Source organism: Saprolegnia diclina (assembly GCF_000281045.1).
Source record: "Saprolegnia diclina VS20 unplaced genomic scaffold supercont1.8, whole genome shotgun sequence".
Taxonomy (NCBI): Eukaryota; Oomycota; class Saprolegniomycetes; order Saprolegniales; family Saprolegniaceae; genus Saprolegnia; species Saprolegnia diclina.
Window position 1 is genome coordinate 420,561 of NW_008246075.1, and position 20,115 is coordinate 440,675.

At 58.7% G+C, this 20,115-nt stretch overlaps 6 protein-coding genes across 7 annotated transcripts; 4 read left to right on the forward strand and 2 right to left on the reverse strand.

Moving 5' to 3' along the window:
• Nucleotides 1–1,425: 1,425 nt before the first annotated feature.
• Nucleotides 1,426–2,093, reverse strand: SDRG_03396 (hypothetical protein). The gene has a single exon (XM_008609029.1). The coding sequence runs from the start codon at nt 2,037–2,039 to the stop codon at nt 1,503–1,505; it is 537 nt and encodes a 178-aa protein (XP_008607251.1). The 5' UTR covers nt 2,040–2,093; the 3' UTR covers nt 1,426–1,502.
• A 204-nt stretch (nt 2,094–2,297) lies between these two features.
• Nucleotides 2,298–4,709, forward strand: SDRG_03397. Of its 2 annotated transcripts, XM_008609031.1 has the most exons (2): nt 2,298–2,584; nt 2,641–4,709. In XM_008609031.1, the coding sequence occupies exon 2, from the start codon at nt 2,758–2,760 to the stop codon at nt 4,486–4,488; it is 1,731 nt and encodes a 576-aa protein (XP_008607253.1). In that variant the 5' UTR covers nt 2,298–2,584; nt 2,641–2,757; the 3' UTR covers nt 4,489–4,709. The 2 variants fall into 2 exon arrangements, with proteins under 2 accessions (XP_008607253.1, XP_008607252.1); XM_008609030.1 differs by having other exon boundaries at nt 2,298–4,709.
• SDRG_03398 (hypothetical protein) lies at nt 4,631–5,784 on the reverse strand. Its single transcript, XM_008609032.1, has one exon. It carries the CDS (start codon nt 5,764–5,766, stop codon nt 4,723–4,725), a length of 1,044 nt encoding a protein of 347 aa, XP_008607254.1. The 5' UTR covers nt 5,767–5,784; the 3' UTR covers nt 4,631–4,722.
• Nucleotides 5,785–6,494: 710 nt separating this feature from the next.
• Nucleotides 6,495–11,153, forward strand: SDRG_03399 (hypothetical protein; the record flags this gene model as incomplete). The annotated part of the gene is made up of 11 exons (XM_008609033.1): nt 6,495–6,543; nt 6,585–6,678; nt 6,757–6,880; nt 6,951–7,052; nt 7,099–7,386; nt 7,433–7,660; nt 7,708–8,128; nt 8,816–9,162; nt 9,210–9,451; nt 9,500–9,560; nt 9,601–11,153. 11 exons carry the CDS (start codon nt 6,495–6,497, stop codon nt 11,077–11,079), a joined length of 3,435 nt encoding a protein of 1,144 aa, XP_008607255.1. The 3' UTR covers nt 11,080–11,153.
• Nucleotides 11,154–11,187: 34 nt separating this feature from the next.
• On the forward strand, nt 11,188–15,331 carry SDRG_03400 (hypothetical protein). The gene is made up of 19 exons (XM_008609034.1): nt 11,188–11,501; nt 11,543–11,622; nt 11,663–12,373; nt 12,423–12,462; nt 12,507–12,745; nt 12,786–12,857; nt 12,905–13,322; nt 13,371–13,537; nt 13,584–13,691; nt 13,733–13,862; nt 13,913–14,097; nt 14,147–14,311; nt 14,354–14,480; nt 14,527–14,648; nt 14,694–14,802; nt 14,845–14,910; nt 14,957–15,018; nt 15,060–15,133; nt 15,182–15,331. Exons 1-19 carry the CDS (start codon nt 11,249–11,251, stop codon nt 15,291–15,293), a joined length of 3,240 nt encoding a protein of 1,079 aa, XP_008607256.1. The 5' UTR covers nt 11,188–11,248; the 3' UTR covers nt 15,294–15,331.
• A 243-nt stretch (nt 15,332–15,574) lies between these two features.
• SDRG_03401 (hypothetical protein) lies at nt 15,575–19,669 on the forward strand. Its single transcript, XM_008609035.1, has 15 exons — nt 15,575–15,796; nt 15,847–16,747; nt 16,790–16,914; nt 16,965–17,036; nt 17,078–17,468; nt 17,513–17,781; nt 17,828–17,969; nt 18,017–18,252; nt 18,298–18,471; nt 18,519–18,800; nt 18,842–19,019; nt 19,063–19,121; nt 19,166–19,233; nt 19,282–19,402; nt 19,444–19,669. Exons 1-15 carry the CDS (start codon nt 15,593–15,595, stop codon nt 19,549–19,551), a joined length of 3,330 nt encoding a protein of 1,109 aa, XP_008607257.1. The 5' UTR covers nt 15,575–15,592; the 3' UTR covers nt 19,552–19,669.
• Nucleotides 19,670–20,115: the final 446 nt, after the last annotated feature.

Below are 20,115 nucleotides of genomic sequence, written 5' to 3' on the forward strand. Positions count from 1 at the left end.
GTGATTGGTCAAAATGCTGCGATTATGCAACGGAAGGGCCATAACACTCCTTGAAGGGGGAATTTGCAAAAGGCGTCATGGCTTGGGTACCTTTCTGCAAAATACGCAGATTTCTGCGAAACACGTCATGAATACGTCATGAACTCTTGTGAGCCCGCAAATTCCTCAAAATGAGTACACCATATATAACACTATTTCATAAACATGTAATAGAATTACTGTTTCGTTGTTGGCGTGCTATCTTTCAAGCGTCGGGAGCAGGCTATCGCTTGGACCCAGCACCGTCTCAAGGTTACGCCGCATGGCCAAGATCTTCTCGACGAAGCCAACAACGCGTCGGACGCATTTACCTGCAAGCGCGCGCTCGCCGATGTGGTCTACATGTCCGCTCCGAGAAATCTCTGGCGCGTCGACATAGTCAAGTTTACGTGCACTTGCGCGCACAAGGTGCAGTACCGCACCCCATGTTGCCACTTGGTAGCGGCCCTCAAGTGCGTTGCCAGCTACATCAAGATCTGTGAAGCGTTTGGTGACGAGTACAAGGTGGCGACGAACTTTGCGGCCACAGTAGGCCGCAAAGTTTAGTCGATGGCCCATCGACTACGAAGAAAATGTCGCCCCAAAATGCTCCCGTCGACGCGTCAAGAAGCGCAAGTGAGGCCCCAGTGGCGTGGCACGTAAGCGTAGCAAGGGAGAATAGTTACCTTCACCACTACACTGGTGCATCTCTCCAAATACATAAGTTCATTCCCCTTCTATGTGTGCATCCATTCCACTTGACGTGCGACAGCAATGCGCATGCTGGACGACTTGTAAAAAATCGTCAAGTGCATTGCGATCGACTTGCCAGGTGGGCTCACAAGAGTTCATGACGTATTCATGACGTGTTTCGCAGAAATCTGCGTATTTTGCAGAAAGGTACCCAAGCCATGACGCCTTTTGCAAATTCCCCCTCCTTGAAGTTGCCAATGTGAGGTGATGACCCTCGAGTCGGCAGAATGTATAGGAATACCGCACGCAGAGTATTCATGGATTAGTGCCTACAAGAGCAATGTGGTCGATCGCAATGCCCGGTCTTACAGTGCTGTAGTTCAAAGATCGCAAGCGGCTTCCTACGACGGCACTCGACAAGCAAGTACGTCGACATCCCAGAAGTAAAGCTCACGACCACCAAGCGACTTGATACTCATGGCCACAACAGCATAAAGAATACGATCCCGTGCGTTCCCACTGCATGACATTGCCTGGATTCAACAGCGGGTGCGAGAGAGGAGGGGCTGGATACCCTTGGCTTTTCAGTAGATAGTCATTCTGTACTGCCTTTAGGTCAGAGATCGTCAACTTGCATAAAGACGCATCGAGGACGCTAGAAGAACTGTGTTTGCTGAGAGCGGACGGGAAGCGGGGCTGGCGAAAGACGAATCATGCGAGTGAAAGGTGGACCATGGGAGAGTTATTGAAAGAGTGTTAAATTGGTTAAAAATGGCGTCAGGGACGCAGAATTAATGCAGCGCGATGCCAGCGATGCTGTTGCCGACGAGCACGAGCGTGCCAAAGACGCCAGCCATCCACGCGTACGCACGGTGGGGCTGGAGGCTGTTCGCATACGCAAACGTGTGCGCAACGCGGCCGACAGTGAAAATGACGATCGCCACGCTGTTCACGAGGGGGTTGCCACCCGAGTTGACGGCGGCCCACGCCGAGAGGAGGCCGATCGGGATGTTTTCGAGGTCGTTGCGCACGAGGCGCTCCCAGCGAAGGTCGGCTTCAATGGCGCGGTCCGACGGCGTCAGGTTCAATGGCTTCTTCGTCTTGCTGTCGTCGTCCGTCTTGGCTTCGGCTTCGTGGCGCACGCCAAAGCTCTGCTTCTGGTTCTTCGGGTTCAAGTTGGTCAGGATCTGGTCCTCCGGCGGGCGCGTGCCTGCCGCGAAGCGCTTCCCGCCCTGAATCATCGTCGAGATGTAGAACTTGACCGTGAGGATCGCCGAGCACGCGATGAGCACCTTCGTGTCGTTGACCGATGCAAGCAATGCTGCCATGTTGCTTAAGTCGAAAGAAGTGGAATGAGCTGACGTTGCGTGGCGCCACCGGCGGTTGACGCATCGCCGAGGATTTCCGTGGAACAAAGACAGGTATATCCGGATGACGCGACCGGATACGCTACATACAAAGCGAAAGATACTGGTGTGATTACCACCAAATGGCGATTAGCTCACGTGTTGAGTCCAAAAGCTGAGCTGCCTAAACGAGCGCCGCGAACACTCGGAGGACACGCGAGACTTCTATGTGCTCGGCGCGCTGCGAAGCGAGCTCTCGACGTGCGCATTGACGGCACGGACGTGTAACGTCATCACATCATCCGCCTTCGACCTCGTTGCAATGCACGCAATAATGAGAGCGTGCGAGCCAACGTATCTCTTTCCGTGATATACCACGTCATACGCATTGGTGCAAGGCCCTTTTACACCTATTCTGACACTGCGCGTCACTTGGAGCGTCGCGTCATGGGTCTCGGCGACACTGTGCGCACCAGTTCTGTAGAGTGCAAGGAAGCTTGGCGTTGTACACCGCTGTGCGGGATAATGTACGACATGGTTTACCCAGAGTAAACCCCCAGTTAACCCCAGGGACATTCCGCAGGTGGATCAAGCTTTGCCACCGCGCCACAACCGACGTGCTCCAACGCACCACAACAAACACATTATCCGTACATATACGGATAATGCGAGAGTTGGCAACGATTCGATTCGATTGGCGATGGTCCACGTCAAGGTCGTGCTGCTCTGCAAAGGCCGTGGCGGTGACGCGGCGTCGTACCAGCCCCACCGAGACGAGAGCCAGTGGTGGAATCGGCGTGACGCGCTCGTTCGGTGCGTCTCGGCCTTTCTGCATGGCCCTTCCAGCGCCTACTGCACCAGCCGCGAGCTCGTGCTCGTGCACGACGAGGACTGGGCGCGCATGCACGTGACCAAAGGCGACGCGACGCCGTCCGAGTTTAACGTTATCAGCGCGTGGCGCGATACGGCACAGCACGCGACGTCAGCGCCCAGCGCCGTCGCGTGCAAGCTTGTCCAGAGCGCGCTGCCCATCGCGGGTGCCGACACGGTCGCGGCCATGGAGAGCAAGCGCGAAGTGCTCGAGCATCTGCAAAAGCACTGCGACATGGACTTTCTGCGCGGCCACCGCCTCAACAGCAAGCCCGACGTCGTCTTGCGCAAGACCAACAAGCAGGCGCTGCTGCGCGTCTGGGACGAGTGGACTGCAACCCATGGCACGACCGCCGCCTCCAAAAAAGACGTTGTGAAAGCCATTTTCCACGAGATGCTGCAGCCATGCGACGCTTCGATCAAGCGCGTGATCGCGGCCACGCTGCATGAGTCAAGCGATGCCGAGCTGCCATGCTTCAACACTGACTTGGTGCCCGCCGACGACCCCAGCCTCCAGATTGTGCTCTTCCTCGGCGCCGTCCGGGACATGACGCCGACTGAAAACAACATACTTCAGCAGCTCTGCACCACGCAGAACATTGCGCTCACGGGTGTCCGGCTTGGCGCAGTGCCCGAGTTTACGAGCAAAATTCTCAGTGTCATTGCGTACCACCAAGCCCGCGGCGTCCTCGGCCCCGCCCTCGAGCGCGCATGCGCCGCAGAGACAGAATCGCCCGCTGCCAAGCGACAAAAAACCACATCAACATCCGATGTCACGTCAGTGCCTGCCCATATGCACGTCGTCGCGGCCGTGCCCATGGCGTCATCCGGGGTCACCACCGACCTCGCGTCTCGGTCACAGGCGCTCTGGGCCATGGTGCGCCTCCTCGTCGTGACCTTGTGGCGGTCGCGCATTGCGTCGTCAGGCGCGGTGCCGCTCACAACCGCGCTGACGTTCATCTTTGAAGATGCCGTCGCGCTCACTCTCAAGCAGGACGAGCTCGTGACGGCCCTCGCCGAGCAACACCAGGCCGCGCCGAGCGAGTACCAGATCCTCCGTGCGCTGTGCCAGTACCTTACGGCCGCGACACCTGACGCAGACTTTGCGTCCATGGCGTCGCGCCTTGTGGAAGCATCTACAATCGCGATCGACGTCTCGGCTGCTGCGGGTGAGCGCGGGCTCTACGAGGCGTTCTACACGACAGGAGCAGCTGGCGGTGCCGACGACACCACGCGCCTCCTCGTGCTCGTACCTTTGGCGCCAGCTCTTGCCGGTCACGACGCTGTCGTCGCTGCTTGCGCGCGTGCGAGCGTACCCCTTGTGAGCCAGTCGCTGCTGCCCTCGCGCGAGATGGCGCCGGCGTACGATGCAGAGGCTGCGGCGGTGACCATGCTGCAGCACCTTGTGTATCAGCAGCGCCTTGGATCTGCGTTGGCGTCGCTTGCGCCCAAGAAGCCAAAGAAGGAGAAGAAGGCCAAGAAGGAGAAGAAGACCGAGAAGGACAAGAAAGCCAAGAAGACCAAGAAGGAGGCGATAGATACCACGAGCGCGAAACCGTAGAAGCCTAAGTAGCTAAAATCTTGGCCTTTCGCAGAAAGAAACTGGTTGTGGCTGGACAGGGCGAGGCCGACAGTCGCTTGGTGTCGCACCGCGTCCTGGTCGGGCGAGACCTTTTTCTCGAAAGATCGCACTGTCCAGAGTCCCGCCTTCTACTGCAACGCAAGGATACTCTATAAAAATTAAAATTATCGACCCCAAATAATAGTATCATCTTCAACCGACGACGCCGAGAGCTTATTTGGTCGCCGACTTGGCTTTCACAGTCCGGTCGATGCGCATCTCGAGCGAGGACAAGGTTTCCGTCAGCGAGTTGAGCTGATCCGAGTGGTGGCCGAGCGTCTCAAACATAACGCCCTGCTGCGCCGCGAGCTGCTGCTGCGTCTCTGTCGTGCGAGCGAGGAGGTTCATGAGCATGGCGCCCATGTTGGTCATTTCGCCGTTGTTACTGACCGCCGATGTCGCAAGGGACCGTTCGTCAGTGGCTGCACCAGGCACCGCAGCTACGAGCGCGCTTTCGGTGGGAGGAACTGTGGCCGCGATCGGCGACGAGGCCGGTGCAGGCTTGACGGGCGCAGGCGCCACGGTAGACGTAGGCGCCGAGACTGTCTTTGCCGGGGTCACATCTGCAGACATGCGGCGTTCGGGCTTGGCCGACGGCGAAGGCTCAGCCGCAGGCTGTGCGGACGGCAGGGACGAGCGGTGGGTCGTGGCCGGGGCAGGCGCAAGCGGAACGCCGTCGGGGGACTGCAGGCGTTCGTCAAGGTACTTCATGACCTTCGCGGCGATCTTCTGCAGCAACTTTGTCTCGCAGGCCGAGTGCGTCTTGACATCAAAGACAAAGACGGACCCGATGCAGACGTTGCGACTTGTCACGAGCGGCACGGCGGCGTAAAACTTGACGGACGACGCGCGGGTCACGAGCGGGTTGTTCTTGAAGCGCTCATCCTGGGTCGTGTCGAGCACGACAACGGCGCTTCTTGGGTTCATAATCGTATGTGCACAGAGCGCCACGTCACGCGGAATCGCGGCCTGCGTCAGGCCCGAGTTGGCCTTGAACCACTGCTTGGTGCGGTCAATGAAGCTCACGGCCGAGATCGGGCATTTCATCTCTTTGCACGCAATACGGCAGAGCTTGTTGAAGCGCTCTTCCTGCGGCGTGTCGAGGATCTGGTAGCGCTCGAGCTCCGAGAGGCGCAGCTCTTCGTCCTTGGGCACGGGCGCCCGGGGCCACGGGTGGTCCCAGCTAAAGTCCAGGTCGTATCCATACGAGTTCACCATCGCAAAAGCCAGTCAATTTCGGAAGTGAACAGCAGAGGCTCATGGTTTGCGAGTTTTATATCGAGTTTCAAGGTGCCAGCTGTGTAATGGTATGAGCGGGAGTGACTTACGCTGGAACCTCACCGATCAATTCCCACTTGCCGTTTGTATTCAAATCCACGAATTTTATTTGACGCCCGCGGCCCCAATCCAGACACTGTCTACGGTGGCATTGAGGCTCCAAGAACTGATGGCCGCAGGCTTTTCGCGAAACATCCGGATACCCCGGGGCAGGGAGCGCGGGGTCTTTGCCGCTGCGTTGTAGACACTGGCGACAAGTACCATGGCGGCGCGCCATCCATGACGTGGACCAAGGTCGTATAGTACGCGGCAATCCATAGAGACAAGACTGTCCGAAGAGCAGTCGTGTCGCGGATGATCTCCTGAGAAACGGGTTCGTACGTCCAGTGGATCGGAAATTGTTCGTGTCAAGACTCTGTATTATGACGTCCGGGAGGACGAACGCCAAACGGCAATCTCGCTCATACAGCGCGGCCGGCTCTCTGCGATCAGATCGCGCTCACGCAAGGATGTACGAAGTATGTAGAGCATGTAGAGTGCCCTGCTTCAAACAGGTGGCGCGGCTTGGACTTGCCGCCAGCTGGACAATGAGCGTTTTAGCCCTGTGCGCCGCAGGTCAAGAAGCAGTGTATCATCCAGTGTACTAGTATGTCATCTATAAATACACGATGCAGCCCGGGCACTGGAAGCGTCAACAGCAGCGCGAGTACGCCCAAGGTGCTGACGTCGACGCAAGGTGCCTCTACGATTTGCGTTAGCGCTCGACGACCAAATCAGAGCGCGCGGGGCACCGAGGGCCACTGTGCTGTCGCCGACGAAGCGCGACCCGTTGCACGTCAAGCTTCCGCACTTGTGAGTACTACACGCAACATCCCACTCACGGCATCGAGACGCAAGTGTCATTGAGGTGACGCACGGTGCTACATATAGGCCACTCGTTACCGCGTCCGGCCTTCCGTCGCCCACCACCAAGCTTGACGAGCACGCGTGGTGCGCGCAGCTGCAGAGTGACTTGCGCCAGCAAATGGCTGTGTTGGCCGACGATTTCCAACTGGTATGTACTCGTAGCGTGCGGTGCTGCAAAGAGCCGAGCCTATTAGAGACAGTGCGATTGTCTGCATTAGAAACACGCATTAGTGCTCGAGCGCGTCAGCGCGCTGGAGCGACGGGTCGCTAGCGACCCTGGACGCAACGACGGTGACGACCACATGGCGGTCGCCTTGCAGGCAAGATTGATTTCTTGGATCTTCTTCCTCTCATCTTCGGCTGTAGACGCGCACGCACGTCACCACGCTTCTCCAAAGGCTCCACGAGCGAATGGCGACAATCGAGTCGAAGCTCCCGACGCGCGGGCAGACGGCGGACGACGTCGAGCGCTGGGCTGCCGATGTCGAGCACCGGCTACTAACTACGTTGCGCGACACGCTCCAGTGCCGCGACCGGCTCCAGGACGAGCACCGCGAGACGAACGTCGTCTTGGGTCAGCTCACGACCGAGAGCCTTGCCCGCGTCTACGAGGTGAGCCAGTCTCGGATCCAAGCACTGGAAAGCCAGCTCTTGGTACGTTGTGTCCTTCCATCACCAAAACACCCCCACCTGCAACTAGACGGACCGCCGCGAACGCAGTACGTTCGAAGAGGCTTGCCACATGCAGTGGCAGCAGCTGCACATGGCCGTCGAGCTCATCAAGTCCCAATGCGACGCCTGCGAGAAGACGGAGCATCTCCGGACGGCGAAATGGATGGACGCACAAGCCGTCCGCGCTGCCAACGAGTGGCGGCAATGCCACGCTCACATCGCGCAAGTCTCCGAGTCTGTCGACGTCCACGTGCAGGTAGCACGATCGCTCAGGTGCAGCGCATCGTCATGTACACGACGCAGGCATTGCAAGCGCAATGGCGCGAGCAGGCGAGTCGCACCGAGGTCGTCCTCGCCAATCTGGAAAAAGTTGTCGCAGCGGAGATCCAAAAGCGATCGCGGGATATGGCTGAGCTACAGGCGTCGCGTCAAGCGAGTTTGGAGAAGCTTCATGCGCAGTGGACGGCCGAGGCGGCGACGCGGTGGCAGCCCTATGTGAGTGCCATCTCAAGCCTCGAGACACAAATCAAGGCCCTGGACGCAGCCCATTTCCGCGCAGCGTCGCTAGACGGACGACTGGCCGACCAGCAGCAAGCGTTCGTTCTCGCCCAGCAAGATGCGCTCAGTCGCCTTCAGATGAGCCTGGAGGCGCGTTTATGGCAGGTCGAAGCGCTCGCCAAGGCGTCCTCCCGCGAGACCCAGCAGCTGCAAGTGCAATTGCGAGGTCTTCTGAGCGAAAGGGCGCCAAACTGCTTCGACCAAGTCTCGTCAACATCAACATGACCGCACGTTGAATTGTTGAAAATTGAATTTACAATTTTAAAAATTGCTGCAAAATTGTGCTAGCTGACGATGCAGACGATGCAGACGATCCAAGATAGCGGCGAGTACGGGTCACTGGGCTCCACTGATGATGCGGAGGACAGCATCGGTATCAAGATCCGAATGTTCGTCAATGATCAACCAAGCCATCGCGTATGAGACCTCTGCGTTGACGCAACCGACTAGCACGTGTCATCCATGCTGACGCGATGTACCGCGAACCTGGCCGAAGGTATCGTCCTATCGTCATGTACGTTCTTGGTAGTACGAAGCACGAACGCATTGCTTGGTGATCTCGTGCTGGACACGACGGACGATCTACGATTAGTAGCTAGCTCGGTGACCTAGCTCCAGCTCGTACTGTAGTCGAGAGTGTTGGATGGCGGCGAGGTGCCGACGACCTCTCGCAAGCCATCGTGTCCACGGGCCATAAACAAACACCGCGTCCCGCTTGCCCCTTCGGGTCGCGTGCCACGTCATGGCGTGACGTCCAGCGCCGGATACGCAATCCACCAATCGGGCGCCGGCCTCCGGTATCCGGCTGGATCCGTTTTCTCGCACAACCAAATTAGCATGCGACTTGGCGCAGGCGTCTTCGACATCACGGGCCCGGCGGCCGAGGTCGGCATGTTCGGCTACGCCAACCCGCAGCAGCTCACGACGGGCTTGCACATGCGGCTGCGCGCCCGGGCCTTTGTCTTTGAGGAAGAAGACGGCCCAGCCTTCGCCTTTGTCAGCGTCGACACGGGCTGCATCACCGAGTCCGTCTCGCGCGCCGTCGCCCCGCGCCTCGACGCTCACGCGACGATTCCCAAGGGCATCTTCTCAACGGCCAACGTGCTGCTTAGCGCAACGCACACGCACTGCGCGCCGGGCGGCCTGTCGGAATTTCTCATCTACAGCATGCACCCGCCCTTGAAGGGCTTTGACAAGCAAGTAATGCCATCCTCTCGATGCGATACGTGCGTGACGATGACTCTTAGAACTTTGAATGCATCGTGGGCGGCATCGTCGAGGCCATTGCGCGGGCGTACGCCAACCGCCAGCCCGGCGTCCTTCGTGTGGCCAAGGGCACCTGCCTCGGCGCGTCCGTGAACCGGTCCATCGATGCGTACAACGCCAACCCAGCAGCTGAGCGCGCGCTGTACGAGCACGACACGGACAAGGAGATGGTTCTCTGGCGTCTCGACGGCCTCGACGGGTTCCCGATCGGCATGATCAACTGGTACGAGCTTCCTCTTTGCTTGCATTGTCGACGTCGCCGGGACTGTAGGTTTGCAGTGCATCCGACCAGCATGGGAAGCTGGTTCACGCTCATCACCGGCGACAACAAGGTACAATGTCTTTCGAGAACGCATCTAAAGCGCTTTCTAGGGGTATGCGGCGCACGCGTTTGAGCGCGAGCACGGCAACAACCACTTGCTCGACCGACCGCGCAGCTTCGTCGCCGCCTTTGCCCAGAGCAACGAAGGCGACGTGAGCCCCAACATCTGCGGCCCGCGACACTGCGGCAACCAAACACAGGACTTTTCGCGCATGGTGCAAGTGGCCGAGGCGCAGCTCGCGACCGCGCGTCGGCTGTATGTCGAGGCCGCGTCGAGCCCGGCCATCGCCGGCTCCATCAAGTGCGTGCATCAGTACGTCGACTACAACGCGATTCCGCTCTCCGCCAAGTGGCACCAGTACAAGGAGTGCGCGCCGACGACGTCCCCCGGCTGCATTGGTGTCTCGATGCTCAGCGGCACGACCTTTGACGGCCGCGGCATCGCCATGATCCCCGAAGGCCTCACGTGGAGCAGCGACAAGCACTGGCTCACGCTCGTGCCGCAGACGCAAGCCGAGCAAAAGGAGAAGGTCATCGCCTTTCCAACCGCATCCTACGGCCTCTCCCCGTCCGTGCTGCCGCTGCAACTCGTCTCCATCGGCGACGCGCTCGCCCTCGCCGCTGTGCCGTTCGAGTTGACGACGATGGCCGGCCGCCGACTCCGGGCCACCCTCCGCGACGCATTGCCGGGCCACGACGTTGTCGTCGCTGGTCTTGCCAACGACTACTGCGGCTACATGACGACGCGCGAAGAGTACGCTGTCCAGCGCTACGAAGGAGCGTCGACCCACTTTGGGCCGAATCAGCTCGTCGCGACGCAGCAGCAGTTTGAGGTGCTCGCAGGCGCGCTTCTGCAGCGCAAAGCGCCGCCGACGTGTCCAGCTCCGGCGCATGGCTTCGTGACGACGACGCACTGGCACACACCGGTCGTCCAAGACTCGGTGCCAACCGGGTGCTCGTTTGGGGATCTTGTCTCGGATGTCCTTGACAGTGTGTACTACCCCGGTGACACAGTGCGCGCCACGTTTCACGCAGGGCACCCGAAGAACAATCTGCGCACGCAAAGCACATTCCTTGAAGTCCACCGGTGGCGCGACGACCTCGGCGTATGGATCCTCGTGGCCGACGACAGCAGTGCCGACACGTTCTTCCGCTGGGCTCGTGTCGGTGTTTCGACGTCGCACGCGACCATCGAGTGGGTGGTGCCACCCGGGACACCGCCGGGGACGTACCGCTTAAAACACCACGGCGACTGCAAGCCCTCGTGGAGCCAAAAGGCGATTCTGTCATACGAAGGCTTCTCGAGTCCCTTTGGCGTGCAGCTGCGACCGACGACGCCGCTCCTCGTCGTGGCACCCGCCACGAAAGAAGCCGCCATCTCAACACCCAAAACAACACGCCTCATCGGCGGGGTCGCGTCACCGACGGCAGCCACGTCCAGCATCATCGGGTCGCCGATGCTGCTCAAGAAGCGCCGCACGACCATCCTGCTCGAGTCGGATATCACCAGACGAAATACCAGCATGTAGCCAAAGACTAGTAGTGCTACTACACGATGAGATCAAACTTGCTAAATCGCATTTTAAGAGTCCACGAAAGGGTCTGATGAGGGTTTGGTGTCGGGTGGGCAGAATGTGGAAATATGCAGGGAGGAGGTAGCCCGTTTCATCGCCCAAGGTCCTATTTTAGCTGCTCGAGATGCCCCCGGCTGACGCCACCGAGTTGGAGGCGGCGATTGAGAGCGCTGCAAACAATGCTGTCACCGACGACACCGTCGCCGTCGATGCGAATGATATGACCGACGAGAACCAGCAACGCATCAAAGCCTTTCCGCTAGTCGTGGACCCCGCGTGGGACGGCGCGGCCTTCACCTCGATGATGCAAACCGACTTGCTTACGTACTCGCTCTCGCTCTCGGTCGCGCCTCTTGCCAAGGCCATCGAGGCCATGGGTAATTCGCACCATACCAGCCGTCCTGTATCTGCTCGGTAGGCGCTTCGCTCCAGAAACACGACGACACGCTACTGCAGCTACTGCAGTACTGCCGCCACCTCGAGACAGAAAACCAAAACGTACGTTGTCTTGAGCGGCAAATTCTCATGCGCGGTGTAGCTGGTGCAGTCTGCGGAAGCGTCCAAGCAGGAGCTCCTGAGTCACATTGGTGACGTGACCCAAGGCGTGCGCGACGAGCTCCTCGGGCACATGCAGCCGCTGGCAACCAAGACCGAGGCGTTGACCGACGACTTGACGGCCGCCATAGCGACCATTGCGGACCTCGCAGCCCAAATGCATATCAAAGCCACGGAAGTCACGCCGTCGCTGCCCCCAATCGACCCGGCGATGCCGCAGCTCGAGCGCATGAAGATGATCGAAGACCGCCTGCGGGAGTGCGTGACAATGCACGGTTTGGACCAGCTCCGCGACGATCTGAGCGCCATGTTGCCGTCGACCAGCGGGCTCGCCTCAGCAAATGAGCTCTCAGCGCTCAAGGACGAGGTGGAAGCGTCGCTCCAGAAACAAGCGCTGGCGCTCCAGGAGCAGCTCGCGGCGCTGCAGACGAGCATTGAGGACGCTGGGAAAGCGGCAAAAGCACCGGCACCGCACCTCCATGAACTCAAGCGTGCGCAGAGCTACAACACGGCGCTGAAACCCAGCACGCTCGGCAGTGTGACGCCACCCGTCTCAGCCGCGCCACCGCCACCCGTGGACCTCACCGAGGTGCACCAACGCCTCAACCAAGAGGAAGAGCTCTTGGAGGCGCTCCGGCAGCAGTACGAAGCGTTGCAAGAGGCCCTTCAGAGCCACGCCGACGACGTGGCTGAGGTTGGTGTTGCGTCGATGGCGTGTTGGCGCCTTATCATCTATACCGTAGCTCAAGCTGCAGGTGGCCATGACACCCACGGCCGAGCTCTGTACTGCGTTTTGCTATCGACAATCAACTAATACGTGTCCATAGATGCGCCCCGCACCATGGCGCCCGCCATGACGACAGCGCCCGTGACGAGCGACGTTGTTGACAACGAGATGCAATTGCACCGAAGTCTCCTCGACGCCCTCGGGCGCGAAATGACGGACGCACGCACCAAGCACGAGCACGTGGTTCTGCAGCTGCGACGCCTCGATCCGCTGGAGAAACAAGTTCGGGACCTCGAGGCCGCGCAGCTGATGCTGCAAGGCGACTCGGACGCACATAAAGTACGTGTCTACATGACGCACCGTCGTCATTGCGTCGTAGGCCGGAGCCCATGCGCTTCAAACGGAGCTTCGCAAAGTCGCCAACGACTTTCGCGCGTTCCAAGATAACCAAGTACCGCGCTTCCGACGCATCAACGTAGAGTTTCACGGTCGATGTAGAGCTTGATGCAAAGCTTCTCGGCAGCCACGAAATCGGGCGACGGCGGCGCGGACTTTAGCCAAGTGCTTGGTCGGCTCGCAGAGATGCGCGCGGCGCAGGACGCTGCCATGGACGACGTCCGCAGCCGCATGGATACGATTTCCGACGACAATGGCGTGACGCAGCAGTGGGTGCACCGGCTCCAGAACGACGCCAAGTACCTCTTGGAAAAGAACGAGAAGCACGGCGCGCACATCGCCGACTGGATCGAACGCGACGACGACGATCGGCAAATGGCGCTCCGACACATTGAGACAGCGCTTCTCAAAGAAAAGGAAGGACTTCAGCGCGCGCTCCAAGCGCAAGAGCGGCTCGGGATCGGGTTCGTCGACTTGCACCAGCACGCGCTCGCGTTGCGCAAAGACCTCGAGCGACTGGGTACATCCGCCTTTCCTATTTCTATATTTTGAGCTCAGTGTGTACCAGGCGCGGCCGAGGTGCTCTCAGTCAAGCTGCCCGAGATCCAAGGGCTCCACACTGCATTTGAGCACCTCCTTGTGCAAGTGCCACCGCTCATCGCTATGCCCGCGCTGCTCAAAGACTCGTTGGCGCGCCTTGGCAACGACATTGAAGCCGCGCATCTTCCATCGGACGTAGGGTTTGCGGACAACTTGTCCGCTCTACTCTGAGCATGTATAGGACACGACAACGCTCCAAGACAAAGTCACAAGCCTTCTCCAGCTGCTCAATACGCTCGAGCAACACAACACTGACATGACGACGCAGAACGAGCTCGCGAAAAACAATGTATCAATGTATCAAGTTGACGCCGATGCACCCCGTATTAGATGGACGACCTCTTCCAGCTCTGGAACTCCAAGATGCACGTCGATATGCTTCAAAAGTACACGCAGCTCGTTAAGGAGCTGCGGGATATGGCGCGGAACGGCCGGTCCCCCAGTGTGCACCCGTCTTCGGGTCCAGTCCTCGTCGATCTAAACTTGTTGCTGACAGCAAGGATATCGTAGCTAGTTCACCATCCCGGTCGGGTGATGGCCCCGTGGATGCCAAGATGTTTGACACCAAGCTCATTGGGACGAACCGCCGACTGGCCGAGATCGAGGATACGCTCCGCGCGATGAGCCGGAACCTCGTGTCGTACCGGACCGACCTTAGCGACAAGGTCACTGCCAGCAACCTCGCCAAACTCAAAGTACGATACACGTCTTGTCGTATTTGAGTTGTAGAGTCGTGACCTTTAGTTTCAAGTGTTCTCGGAGCTCGCCAAGATCCATGCCGTGCTCGGCTCGGCGCGCTTCAATTCGACGGGCGCGGGCACGACGGTGGTTTGCGACGACGCCGACATCAAGTCCAACCTCGACGCGCAAGCCGAGCTCATTGCCAGTCTCTGCTCCGACCTCAAGCAGGTGCTCCAATATACCGCCCATAATGGTGTTACGTTTCTGCAGTCGCTCTCGGAGAAGCCGTCCGATGACAAGACGGTTCTCTCCCGCCTCGGCCACGACGACGACCAGTTCAGCTCCAAGTTGGAGAGCATCACGGACAAGGTGGCCGAGATGTTTGTCAACCTCGAAGGTCCTGTAAATGACATGCTGTACACACAATATCATCCAACGAGTAGCCAATCGCAACGCGACGCAGCCGCGGCACGCAATCCCGACGTACAACCCCGCGCAGATGCTCGACAGTTTTGCCCAAAACATCGAAGCCAAGCTCGCCGAGTCCCAAAACCTCACGAAACTGGTGCACTTGTTGTATCGACCTGTCCACGTTTCAACGGGGTGGTAGCAAATCGAGAGCATCAAGAACGAACTCAACGACGTAATTCGCTTCCGCGTGGCCAAAGCTCTCGAGTCAATTCGAGAGAACCTCCCGATCGGCGAAGAAACCACGGCGGGTACAATCTTTATGCACTAAAAGCGCGCCAACGTGGGCGTAGGCGGGAGCAAACCGGTCATTTGCATTGCGTGCAGTCGCCCCGTGCGCGTCGAGCCCCATGTTCATGGTCCCAACCCTCACAGAGTCTCTGTGGCATTTACCACATGATTTAGAAACCGTCCATGATCGGCTGCCGATGGAGCCGATTCTCAAAGTCCCCCACGACCCCGTCTTGGTATGTGTTGCTGTCTTCTGCGTCTCTTATCGGCTTCTTAGGAAGCGCTGACGGACCAAATGGGCGACGACTACCACGTCTACCGCGCAGGGTTTCGAATGCCGCAGCACGAAAAGTACATGTATCCTACGCATATTCTTGAGCTATATAACGTTGCGGCTAGGCGGGCGGGGCCAGGCAAGAGTGTGCTCCCGCTATTATCGTCCAACCCATCGTCGCCGACTTCCCCAGTCAAGCGCGTCAAGAAGAAGACGCACGAGGCGGCACCGAGTTAGTTGCGATAACGAGCAAAGTGTGGTCATTGTGTTGCTGATGTGATCCGTTCAACGTTGTCGATGGCACGACACCGCAATAAGATCTGGTATTTCCATGACGCCAGTGCCCCTACGTACGCCTCGAAAGCTTAGACTTTGACGAATGGCTCGTGGTCGCGTCTGGACTTTTGCCCATGCCAAGATTGTACTTGCTTGTCCAGCTGCGACGTCGGGGCTGTTGTTAAAGTCGTGATGGCGTTTCGTGCTCGACTAGGAACGACGCTCAATTTAGTTGAAAAACGTCCGAGTAAGTAGTGTGCATGGCCTACCCTTTGGACGCCGATGGCGGCGGCAAGTGGAATGGCGACGCGTTTGCATCGAGCCTGGGAGCCGACTTGCTGACGTTCTCCGTGGCGCCGCTCACGCACGTCATGAAGACAGTCGGCTCGACGCTGCAGCAACACGACACGCTCTTGGACGAACTCGCAGCTGCGCTTGCCAAGCTCCAGCACCTCCAGCAGGAGGTACCCATCACAATATTACGTGCGACGTAAAAATCGGGCATTGGACATAGACAAACCAAACACTCGTTCAAGTAAAAGCCAACGACCCGAGCGCGATTCGTGACGAAGTCCTCGAGATGGTCGACGGCCTCCAAAAGCGTATCGAGAGCTCCGAAGCCGACATTGCGCAGGCGGCCGCGCTCAGCAACGCGCTCGGCGGGAAAGTTGCCATCATTGAAGAGCACGAGGCCAAGCTGGACGGCGTCGAAGCCAACGTCCAGGACCTCGCATCCAAAGTCGATCACATGTCGGCGCGCATGAGCGACTTTTTACTCCCGAACGCACTCGAAGGTCTCAAAGCCCAGATTCTTGACGAGCTCCAAGACGAGATTCTCGCACACATCCGGGCAGAAATTGGCGCACGGAGATCGTCCAAGCCGGCACCCTCCTTGGGGTCCAACGGCTCGGATCTCCACACCGAAGAGAGTACAAATGACGCGAGCGCCAGCACCATGGAGGCTACCACGCTCGGCAACATCCCAGACAACGAGAGTGACGACGATGACGATGAGGTTGAAGTCGAAAACAATGCCAGCAGCAACGAAGGGTCTCAGGGTACTGACGACAGTGTCAAGGCAACCGAGCAGACATCAGTGCACGTGGCACCAGCGAAACAAGAACTCGAGACCTCGGACATGGCCACGACCTTGGTCCCCGCGGCGACGCGTCACGGATCCCGTCGGGCCACGGGGGTGCGCTTGTCCTTGAAAACGGGGCCGGCGACAGATGAGCTCGAGACGCAGCTTCGGGAGCTCAACGCCCGCGTCGCCCGCGCCGAGCGCGATCGCGAGGACGTGCTGGAACGAATGGCGCAGCTGCAGCAGTCGGTGACGCACGAGTTGCGCGAGGTGAGCGGGCGCCCGCCGACGTTTGCCTCGCCGGCGGTTTTGGAGCCCAAGGCACCCACCGAGCGTATGTTATTATGACTCGTGTTGCTTCTAACGGGATGTATAGTCGTCAATGCAGCGTACGAGACGGCGTTGGAGACGCAGCTGGCCAAGATTATGGAGCTGACCAAGCAGTTACAAGCGCTGCAGGGCAGTGTATCGACTAACGCGGAGGGTGTGGATGCCAACAAAGTACGAAGGCCTCTACCTAGCGGTAGGGTGGGTTCATAAATAGAGCGTAGACTGCCATCAAGGCAACCCAAGACGACTTGCGCAAGCTTCGTCGCCAAGTAGATGAATTTCAGGAAACCCAGGTGCCGACCGCCAAGTTGGCTACAACTCATGCCATGCGTAGCAACTCATGCAAAGCTTTGCCCCAGCATCCTCGTCGTCGACGTCGTCGGGCGAGCCGTCCGGAACGTCCGCCGTCGGTGGTGGCCCCGACCTCTCGATGGTGTTTGCCAAGCTCGCCGAAATGCGTCAAGCCCAGGTCGCTGCCTCAGAAGAGCTGCGCGAGGCCCTCGACACGGTGGTGGAGAAGAGCGCCGACCAAGGCCGGGAGATGCACAAGTGGGTCGAAGCCGTCCAGAGACTGGGGGCTGCCAGCGTCGGGCACGTTGACGCCGAGGCGCGAAAACTCAAGGAAACCCTCCAGCGCCAACTGCACCAACAAGCCGAGCTCATATCGAGTGTAAACGAATGGCTACCCCTCGGCCACGACATCCACCACGATCTGCACCACCCCGGTACGACGATGTTTATCCTACGGATTATATCACGAGTGGTGCAGACGGCCGAAGCCCCGCGAGCCGCATTGCAGAGTTGCAAAATCTCGCGCGGCAGTACCACTTGATCGCGCCGGCAGTCATGACGCTCGTGGCCGCCCCCGGCGCGCACCAAACGACGCTCTTACGACTGCGACATGCGCTTGTGGACGCTCCCGACGGCGCGGAGAAAATCGCGACGTCCGATTTACTTCAAGCAGCGACGCACGATGTGTCGGCACTCGACAAGGCCAACGAGACGCTACTGCGCGCATATGACCAGGCGCGCGTCATGGTGACTCGTCGCGCCTGTCTCATTTCTCATGTATTTGGTGACGTAGATTGACGAGCTATGGAGTGATTGGTACGACAAGCAGCACAGCGATACCCGCCAAATGCAGGACCAGCTCGCAAAAGACGTGGTCGACTTGCGCCAGATACAGCAAGTGCTTGCACGCCCGGCGGCACCGAGCGGCAGCAACGGTATCACTTTCATTTTGCAAGATAGCGGGATAATGTTGGTGCTGTAGTTCCCAAGGAGTCGGAGCGCAAGGCGAGTCATGTCGCGGTTGGCGTGCTCGACAATGCAGGATCGCTGAGCGGACACCACAACGAAGCGCTCAAGAAGATGGAGCAGCTTCTTTTGACGGCTCAGCGCCGCATGGACGGGTTCGAAGACGACCTGCGTGTGCTGAGCCGCAACGTGCTCGCGTACCGCAACGACCTCGCCGACAAGGTCACGGAGGGCCACCTCGCCAAGCTTCGGGTGCCCCAGCATTCATCTCCCACATCCTAAATCCATATATTGTAGTTTCAAATTTACTCGGAGCTCGCCAAGATCCACACCTTCATGGGGTCGTCCAAGTTTTCGGCGCCACCGAAAATGAGTATCGAGCACCTGCCCGTGTACGATGACGCCGACATCAAGGGCACGCTCGACGCCCAGGCCGAGATGATCGCCAAGCTTTGCGCCGAGCTGAAAAAAGTAGGTCGACGTGTAAAGTGGACACCGTGTCCACGCAAGATACGTAGGAAAAAGACGACCGCGAGCGGGAGCTTCGGGACAAGGAAAGCGCGCGCGACCCTGGCACAGACGCAGAGCTCAACAAGATCTCGGCCGAGACCGACCGGTTCAACACGCGCCTCGAGAGCATCACGGAGAAGGTCGCGGAAATGTTCGTATCGTTGGAAGTCAACCGGTCGGCAACGCAGCCGCGGCACACGATTCCCATCTTCAACCCCGCGCAGATGCTCGACTCATTCGCGCAGACGATCGAGGCCAAGCTTGCCGAAACGCAGGACCTCACAAAGAAGGTAGTTTGCGGTCGTTTTTGGCTTCAAACATACGTTCTTAGGACATTGAGCGCATCCGCGCTGAGCTCGGCGACAACGTCCGCGCGCGCGTGCGCCGGGCGATGGAGTCGCTCAAGGATCAGATGCCGTCAGGCTTGGACAGCGCTGCGACGACCGCCGTTGGCACGGTGTGCTGCATTGCGTGCAGTCGCCCCGTGCGCTTTGACGTCTCGACCGGCGGTTCTCTCATGATGGAAATGGTGAAGAAGCTCACGCCTGCTAGATGTGGTCCGCGAGGTTCCGGGTGACATGCTGGGGCTACCCCATCACCACGACGACGAGGTGCGATGACTACTCTGCCCAATGGCTATCTCAAGTGCACAAAGGAAACGGGGGACCGCGACGATCCGGAATTTGTGTACCGCGCGGGCTTTCGAATGCCAGTCAACGACAAGTATATCGTTAGTGTCGCCAAGGTCTAGGGTTAACCGGTGCTACGTAGGAAAAACATTCTGCCGCTGCTCGTTTCGCCGCGGCTACCAGCCAAAGGCCGGCTCGAGAAGCCCAAAGGCAGACGCCTTGTCAAGAAAGATACCAATCGCGTCGACTCGCTACTCCGAGAGGTCATCTCATTCGACAAGTCATGCGTTCTGACCGTGTTTAGGTCGACGAGTTGGATCAGTCGGCGATGACAATGACGGAGCGACCCGCCAAGTCCATCGACAAGAAGGCGATTGAGGCGAGGAGACCCATTGCGCCCGCGCGGCCCTGACGTGTGTAGAATAACAATGACCACCATGACCATCACTGAGCATACCTTGTTGCAGCCCTCTGCCCATCGAGCGTCATCAAGGGTCCGTATACAGTTTATTAACCCTTGTCTTCGTGGACCCTCCAGCATCCCATACGCTTCGAGTGGAGCTGTGCGGCAGCATAAGTTCCCTTGGGCAGCACTAAGTTCTCTGAGGGGCTTACGTGTTCATCGCTTGCAGACTCGATGGCTTATGCAGACAACCGTTTGAAAAGCTGCGATGGGAACAACACTTGCGGCTAGTTTAGTTATATTAGTAAACGGACATCCTACGCTACTAAAATTTCAATATAGGATTCGTCAGGCAGAAATCTCTTGGAACTCATCGATCGAGGTTGTCCCCGATACTCCCATAATATTTAGGTAATCACTCGAATCCGTAGTTCTACTCATTGCTTGGTCGACTACTACACTAGTATGTGCAACGATTATTCTGGACTGACCCAGTTGGAGCGAAATGCTGCCCAGCTGTGGACGCTGGACCAGTCATTCGATTCGAGCGCGCTCATTGGTGGACTTCAAACC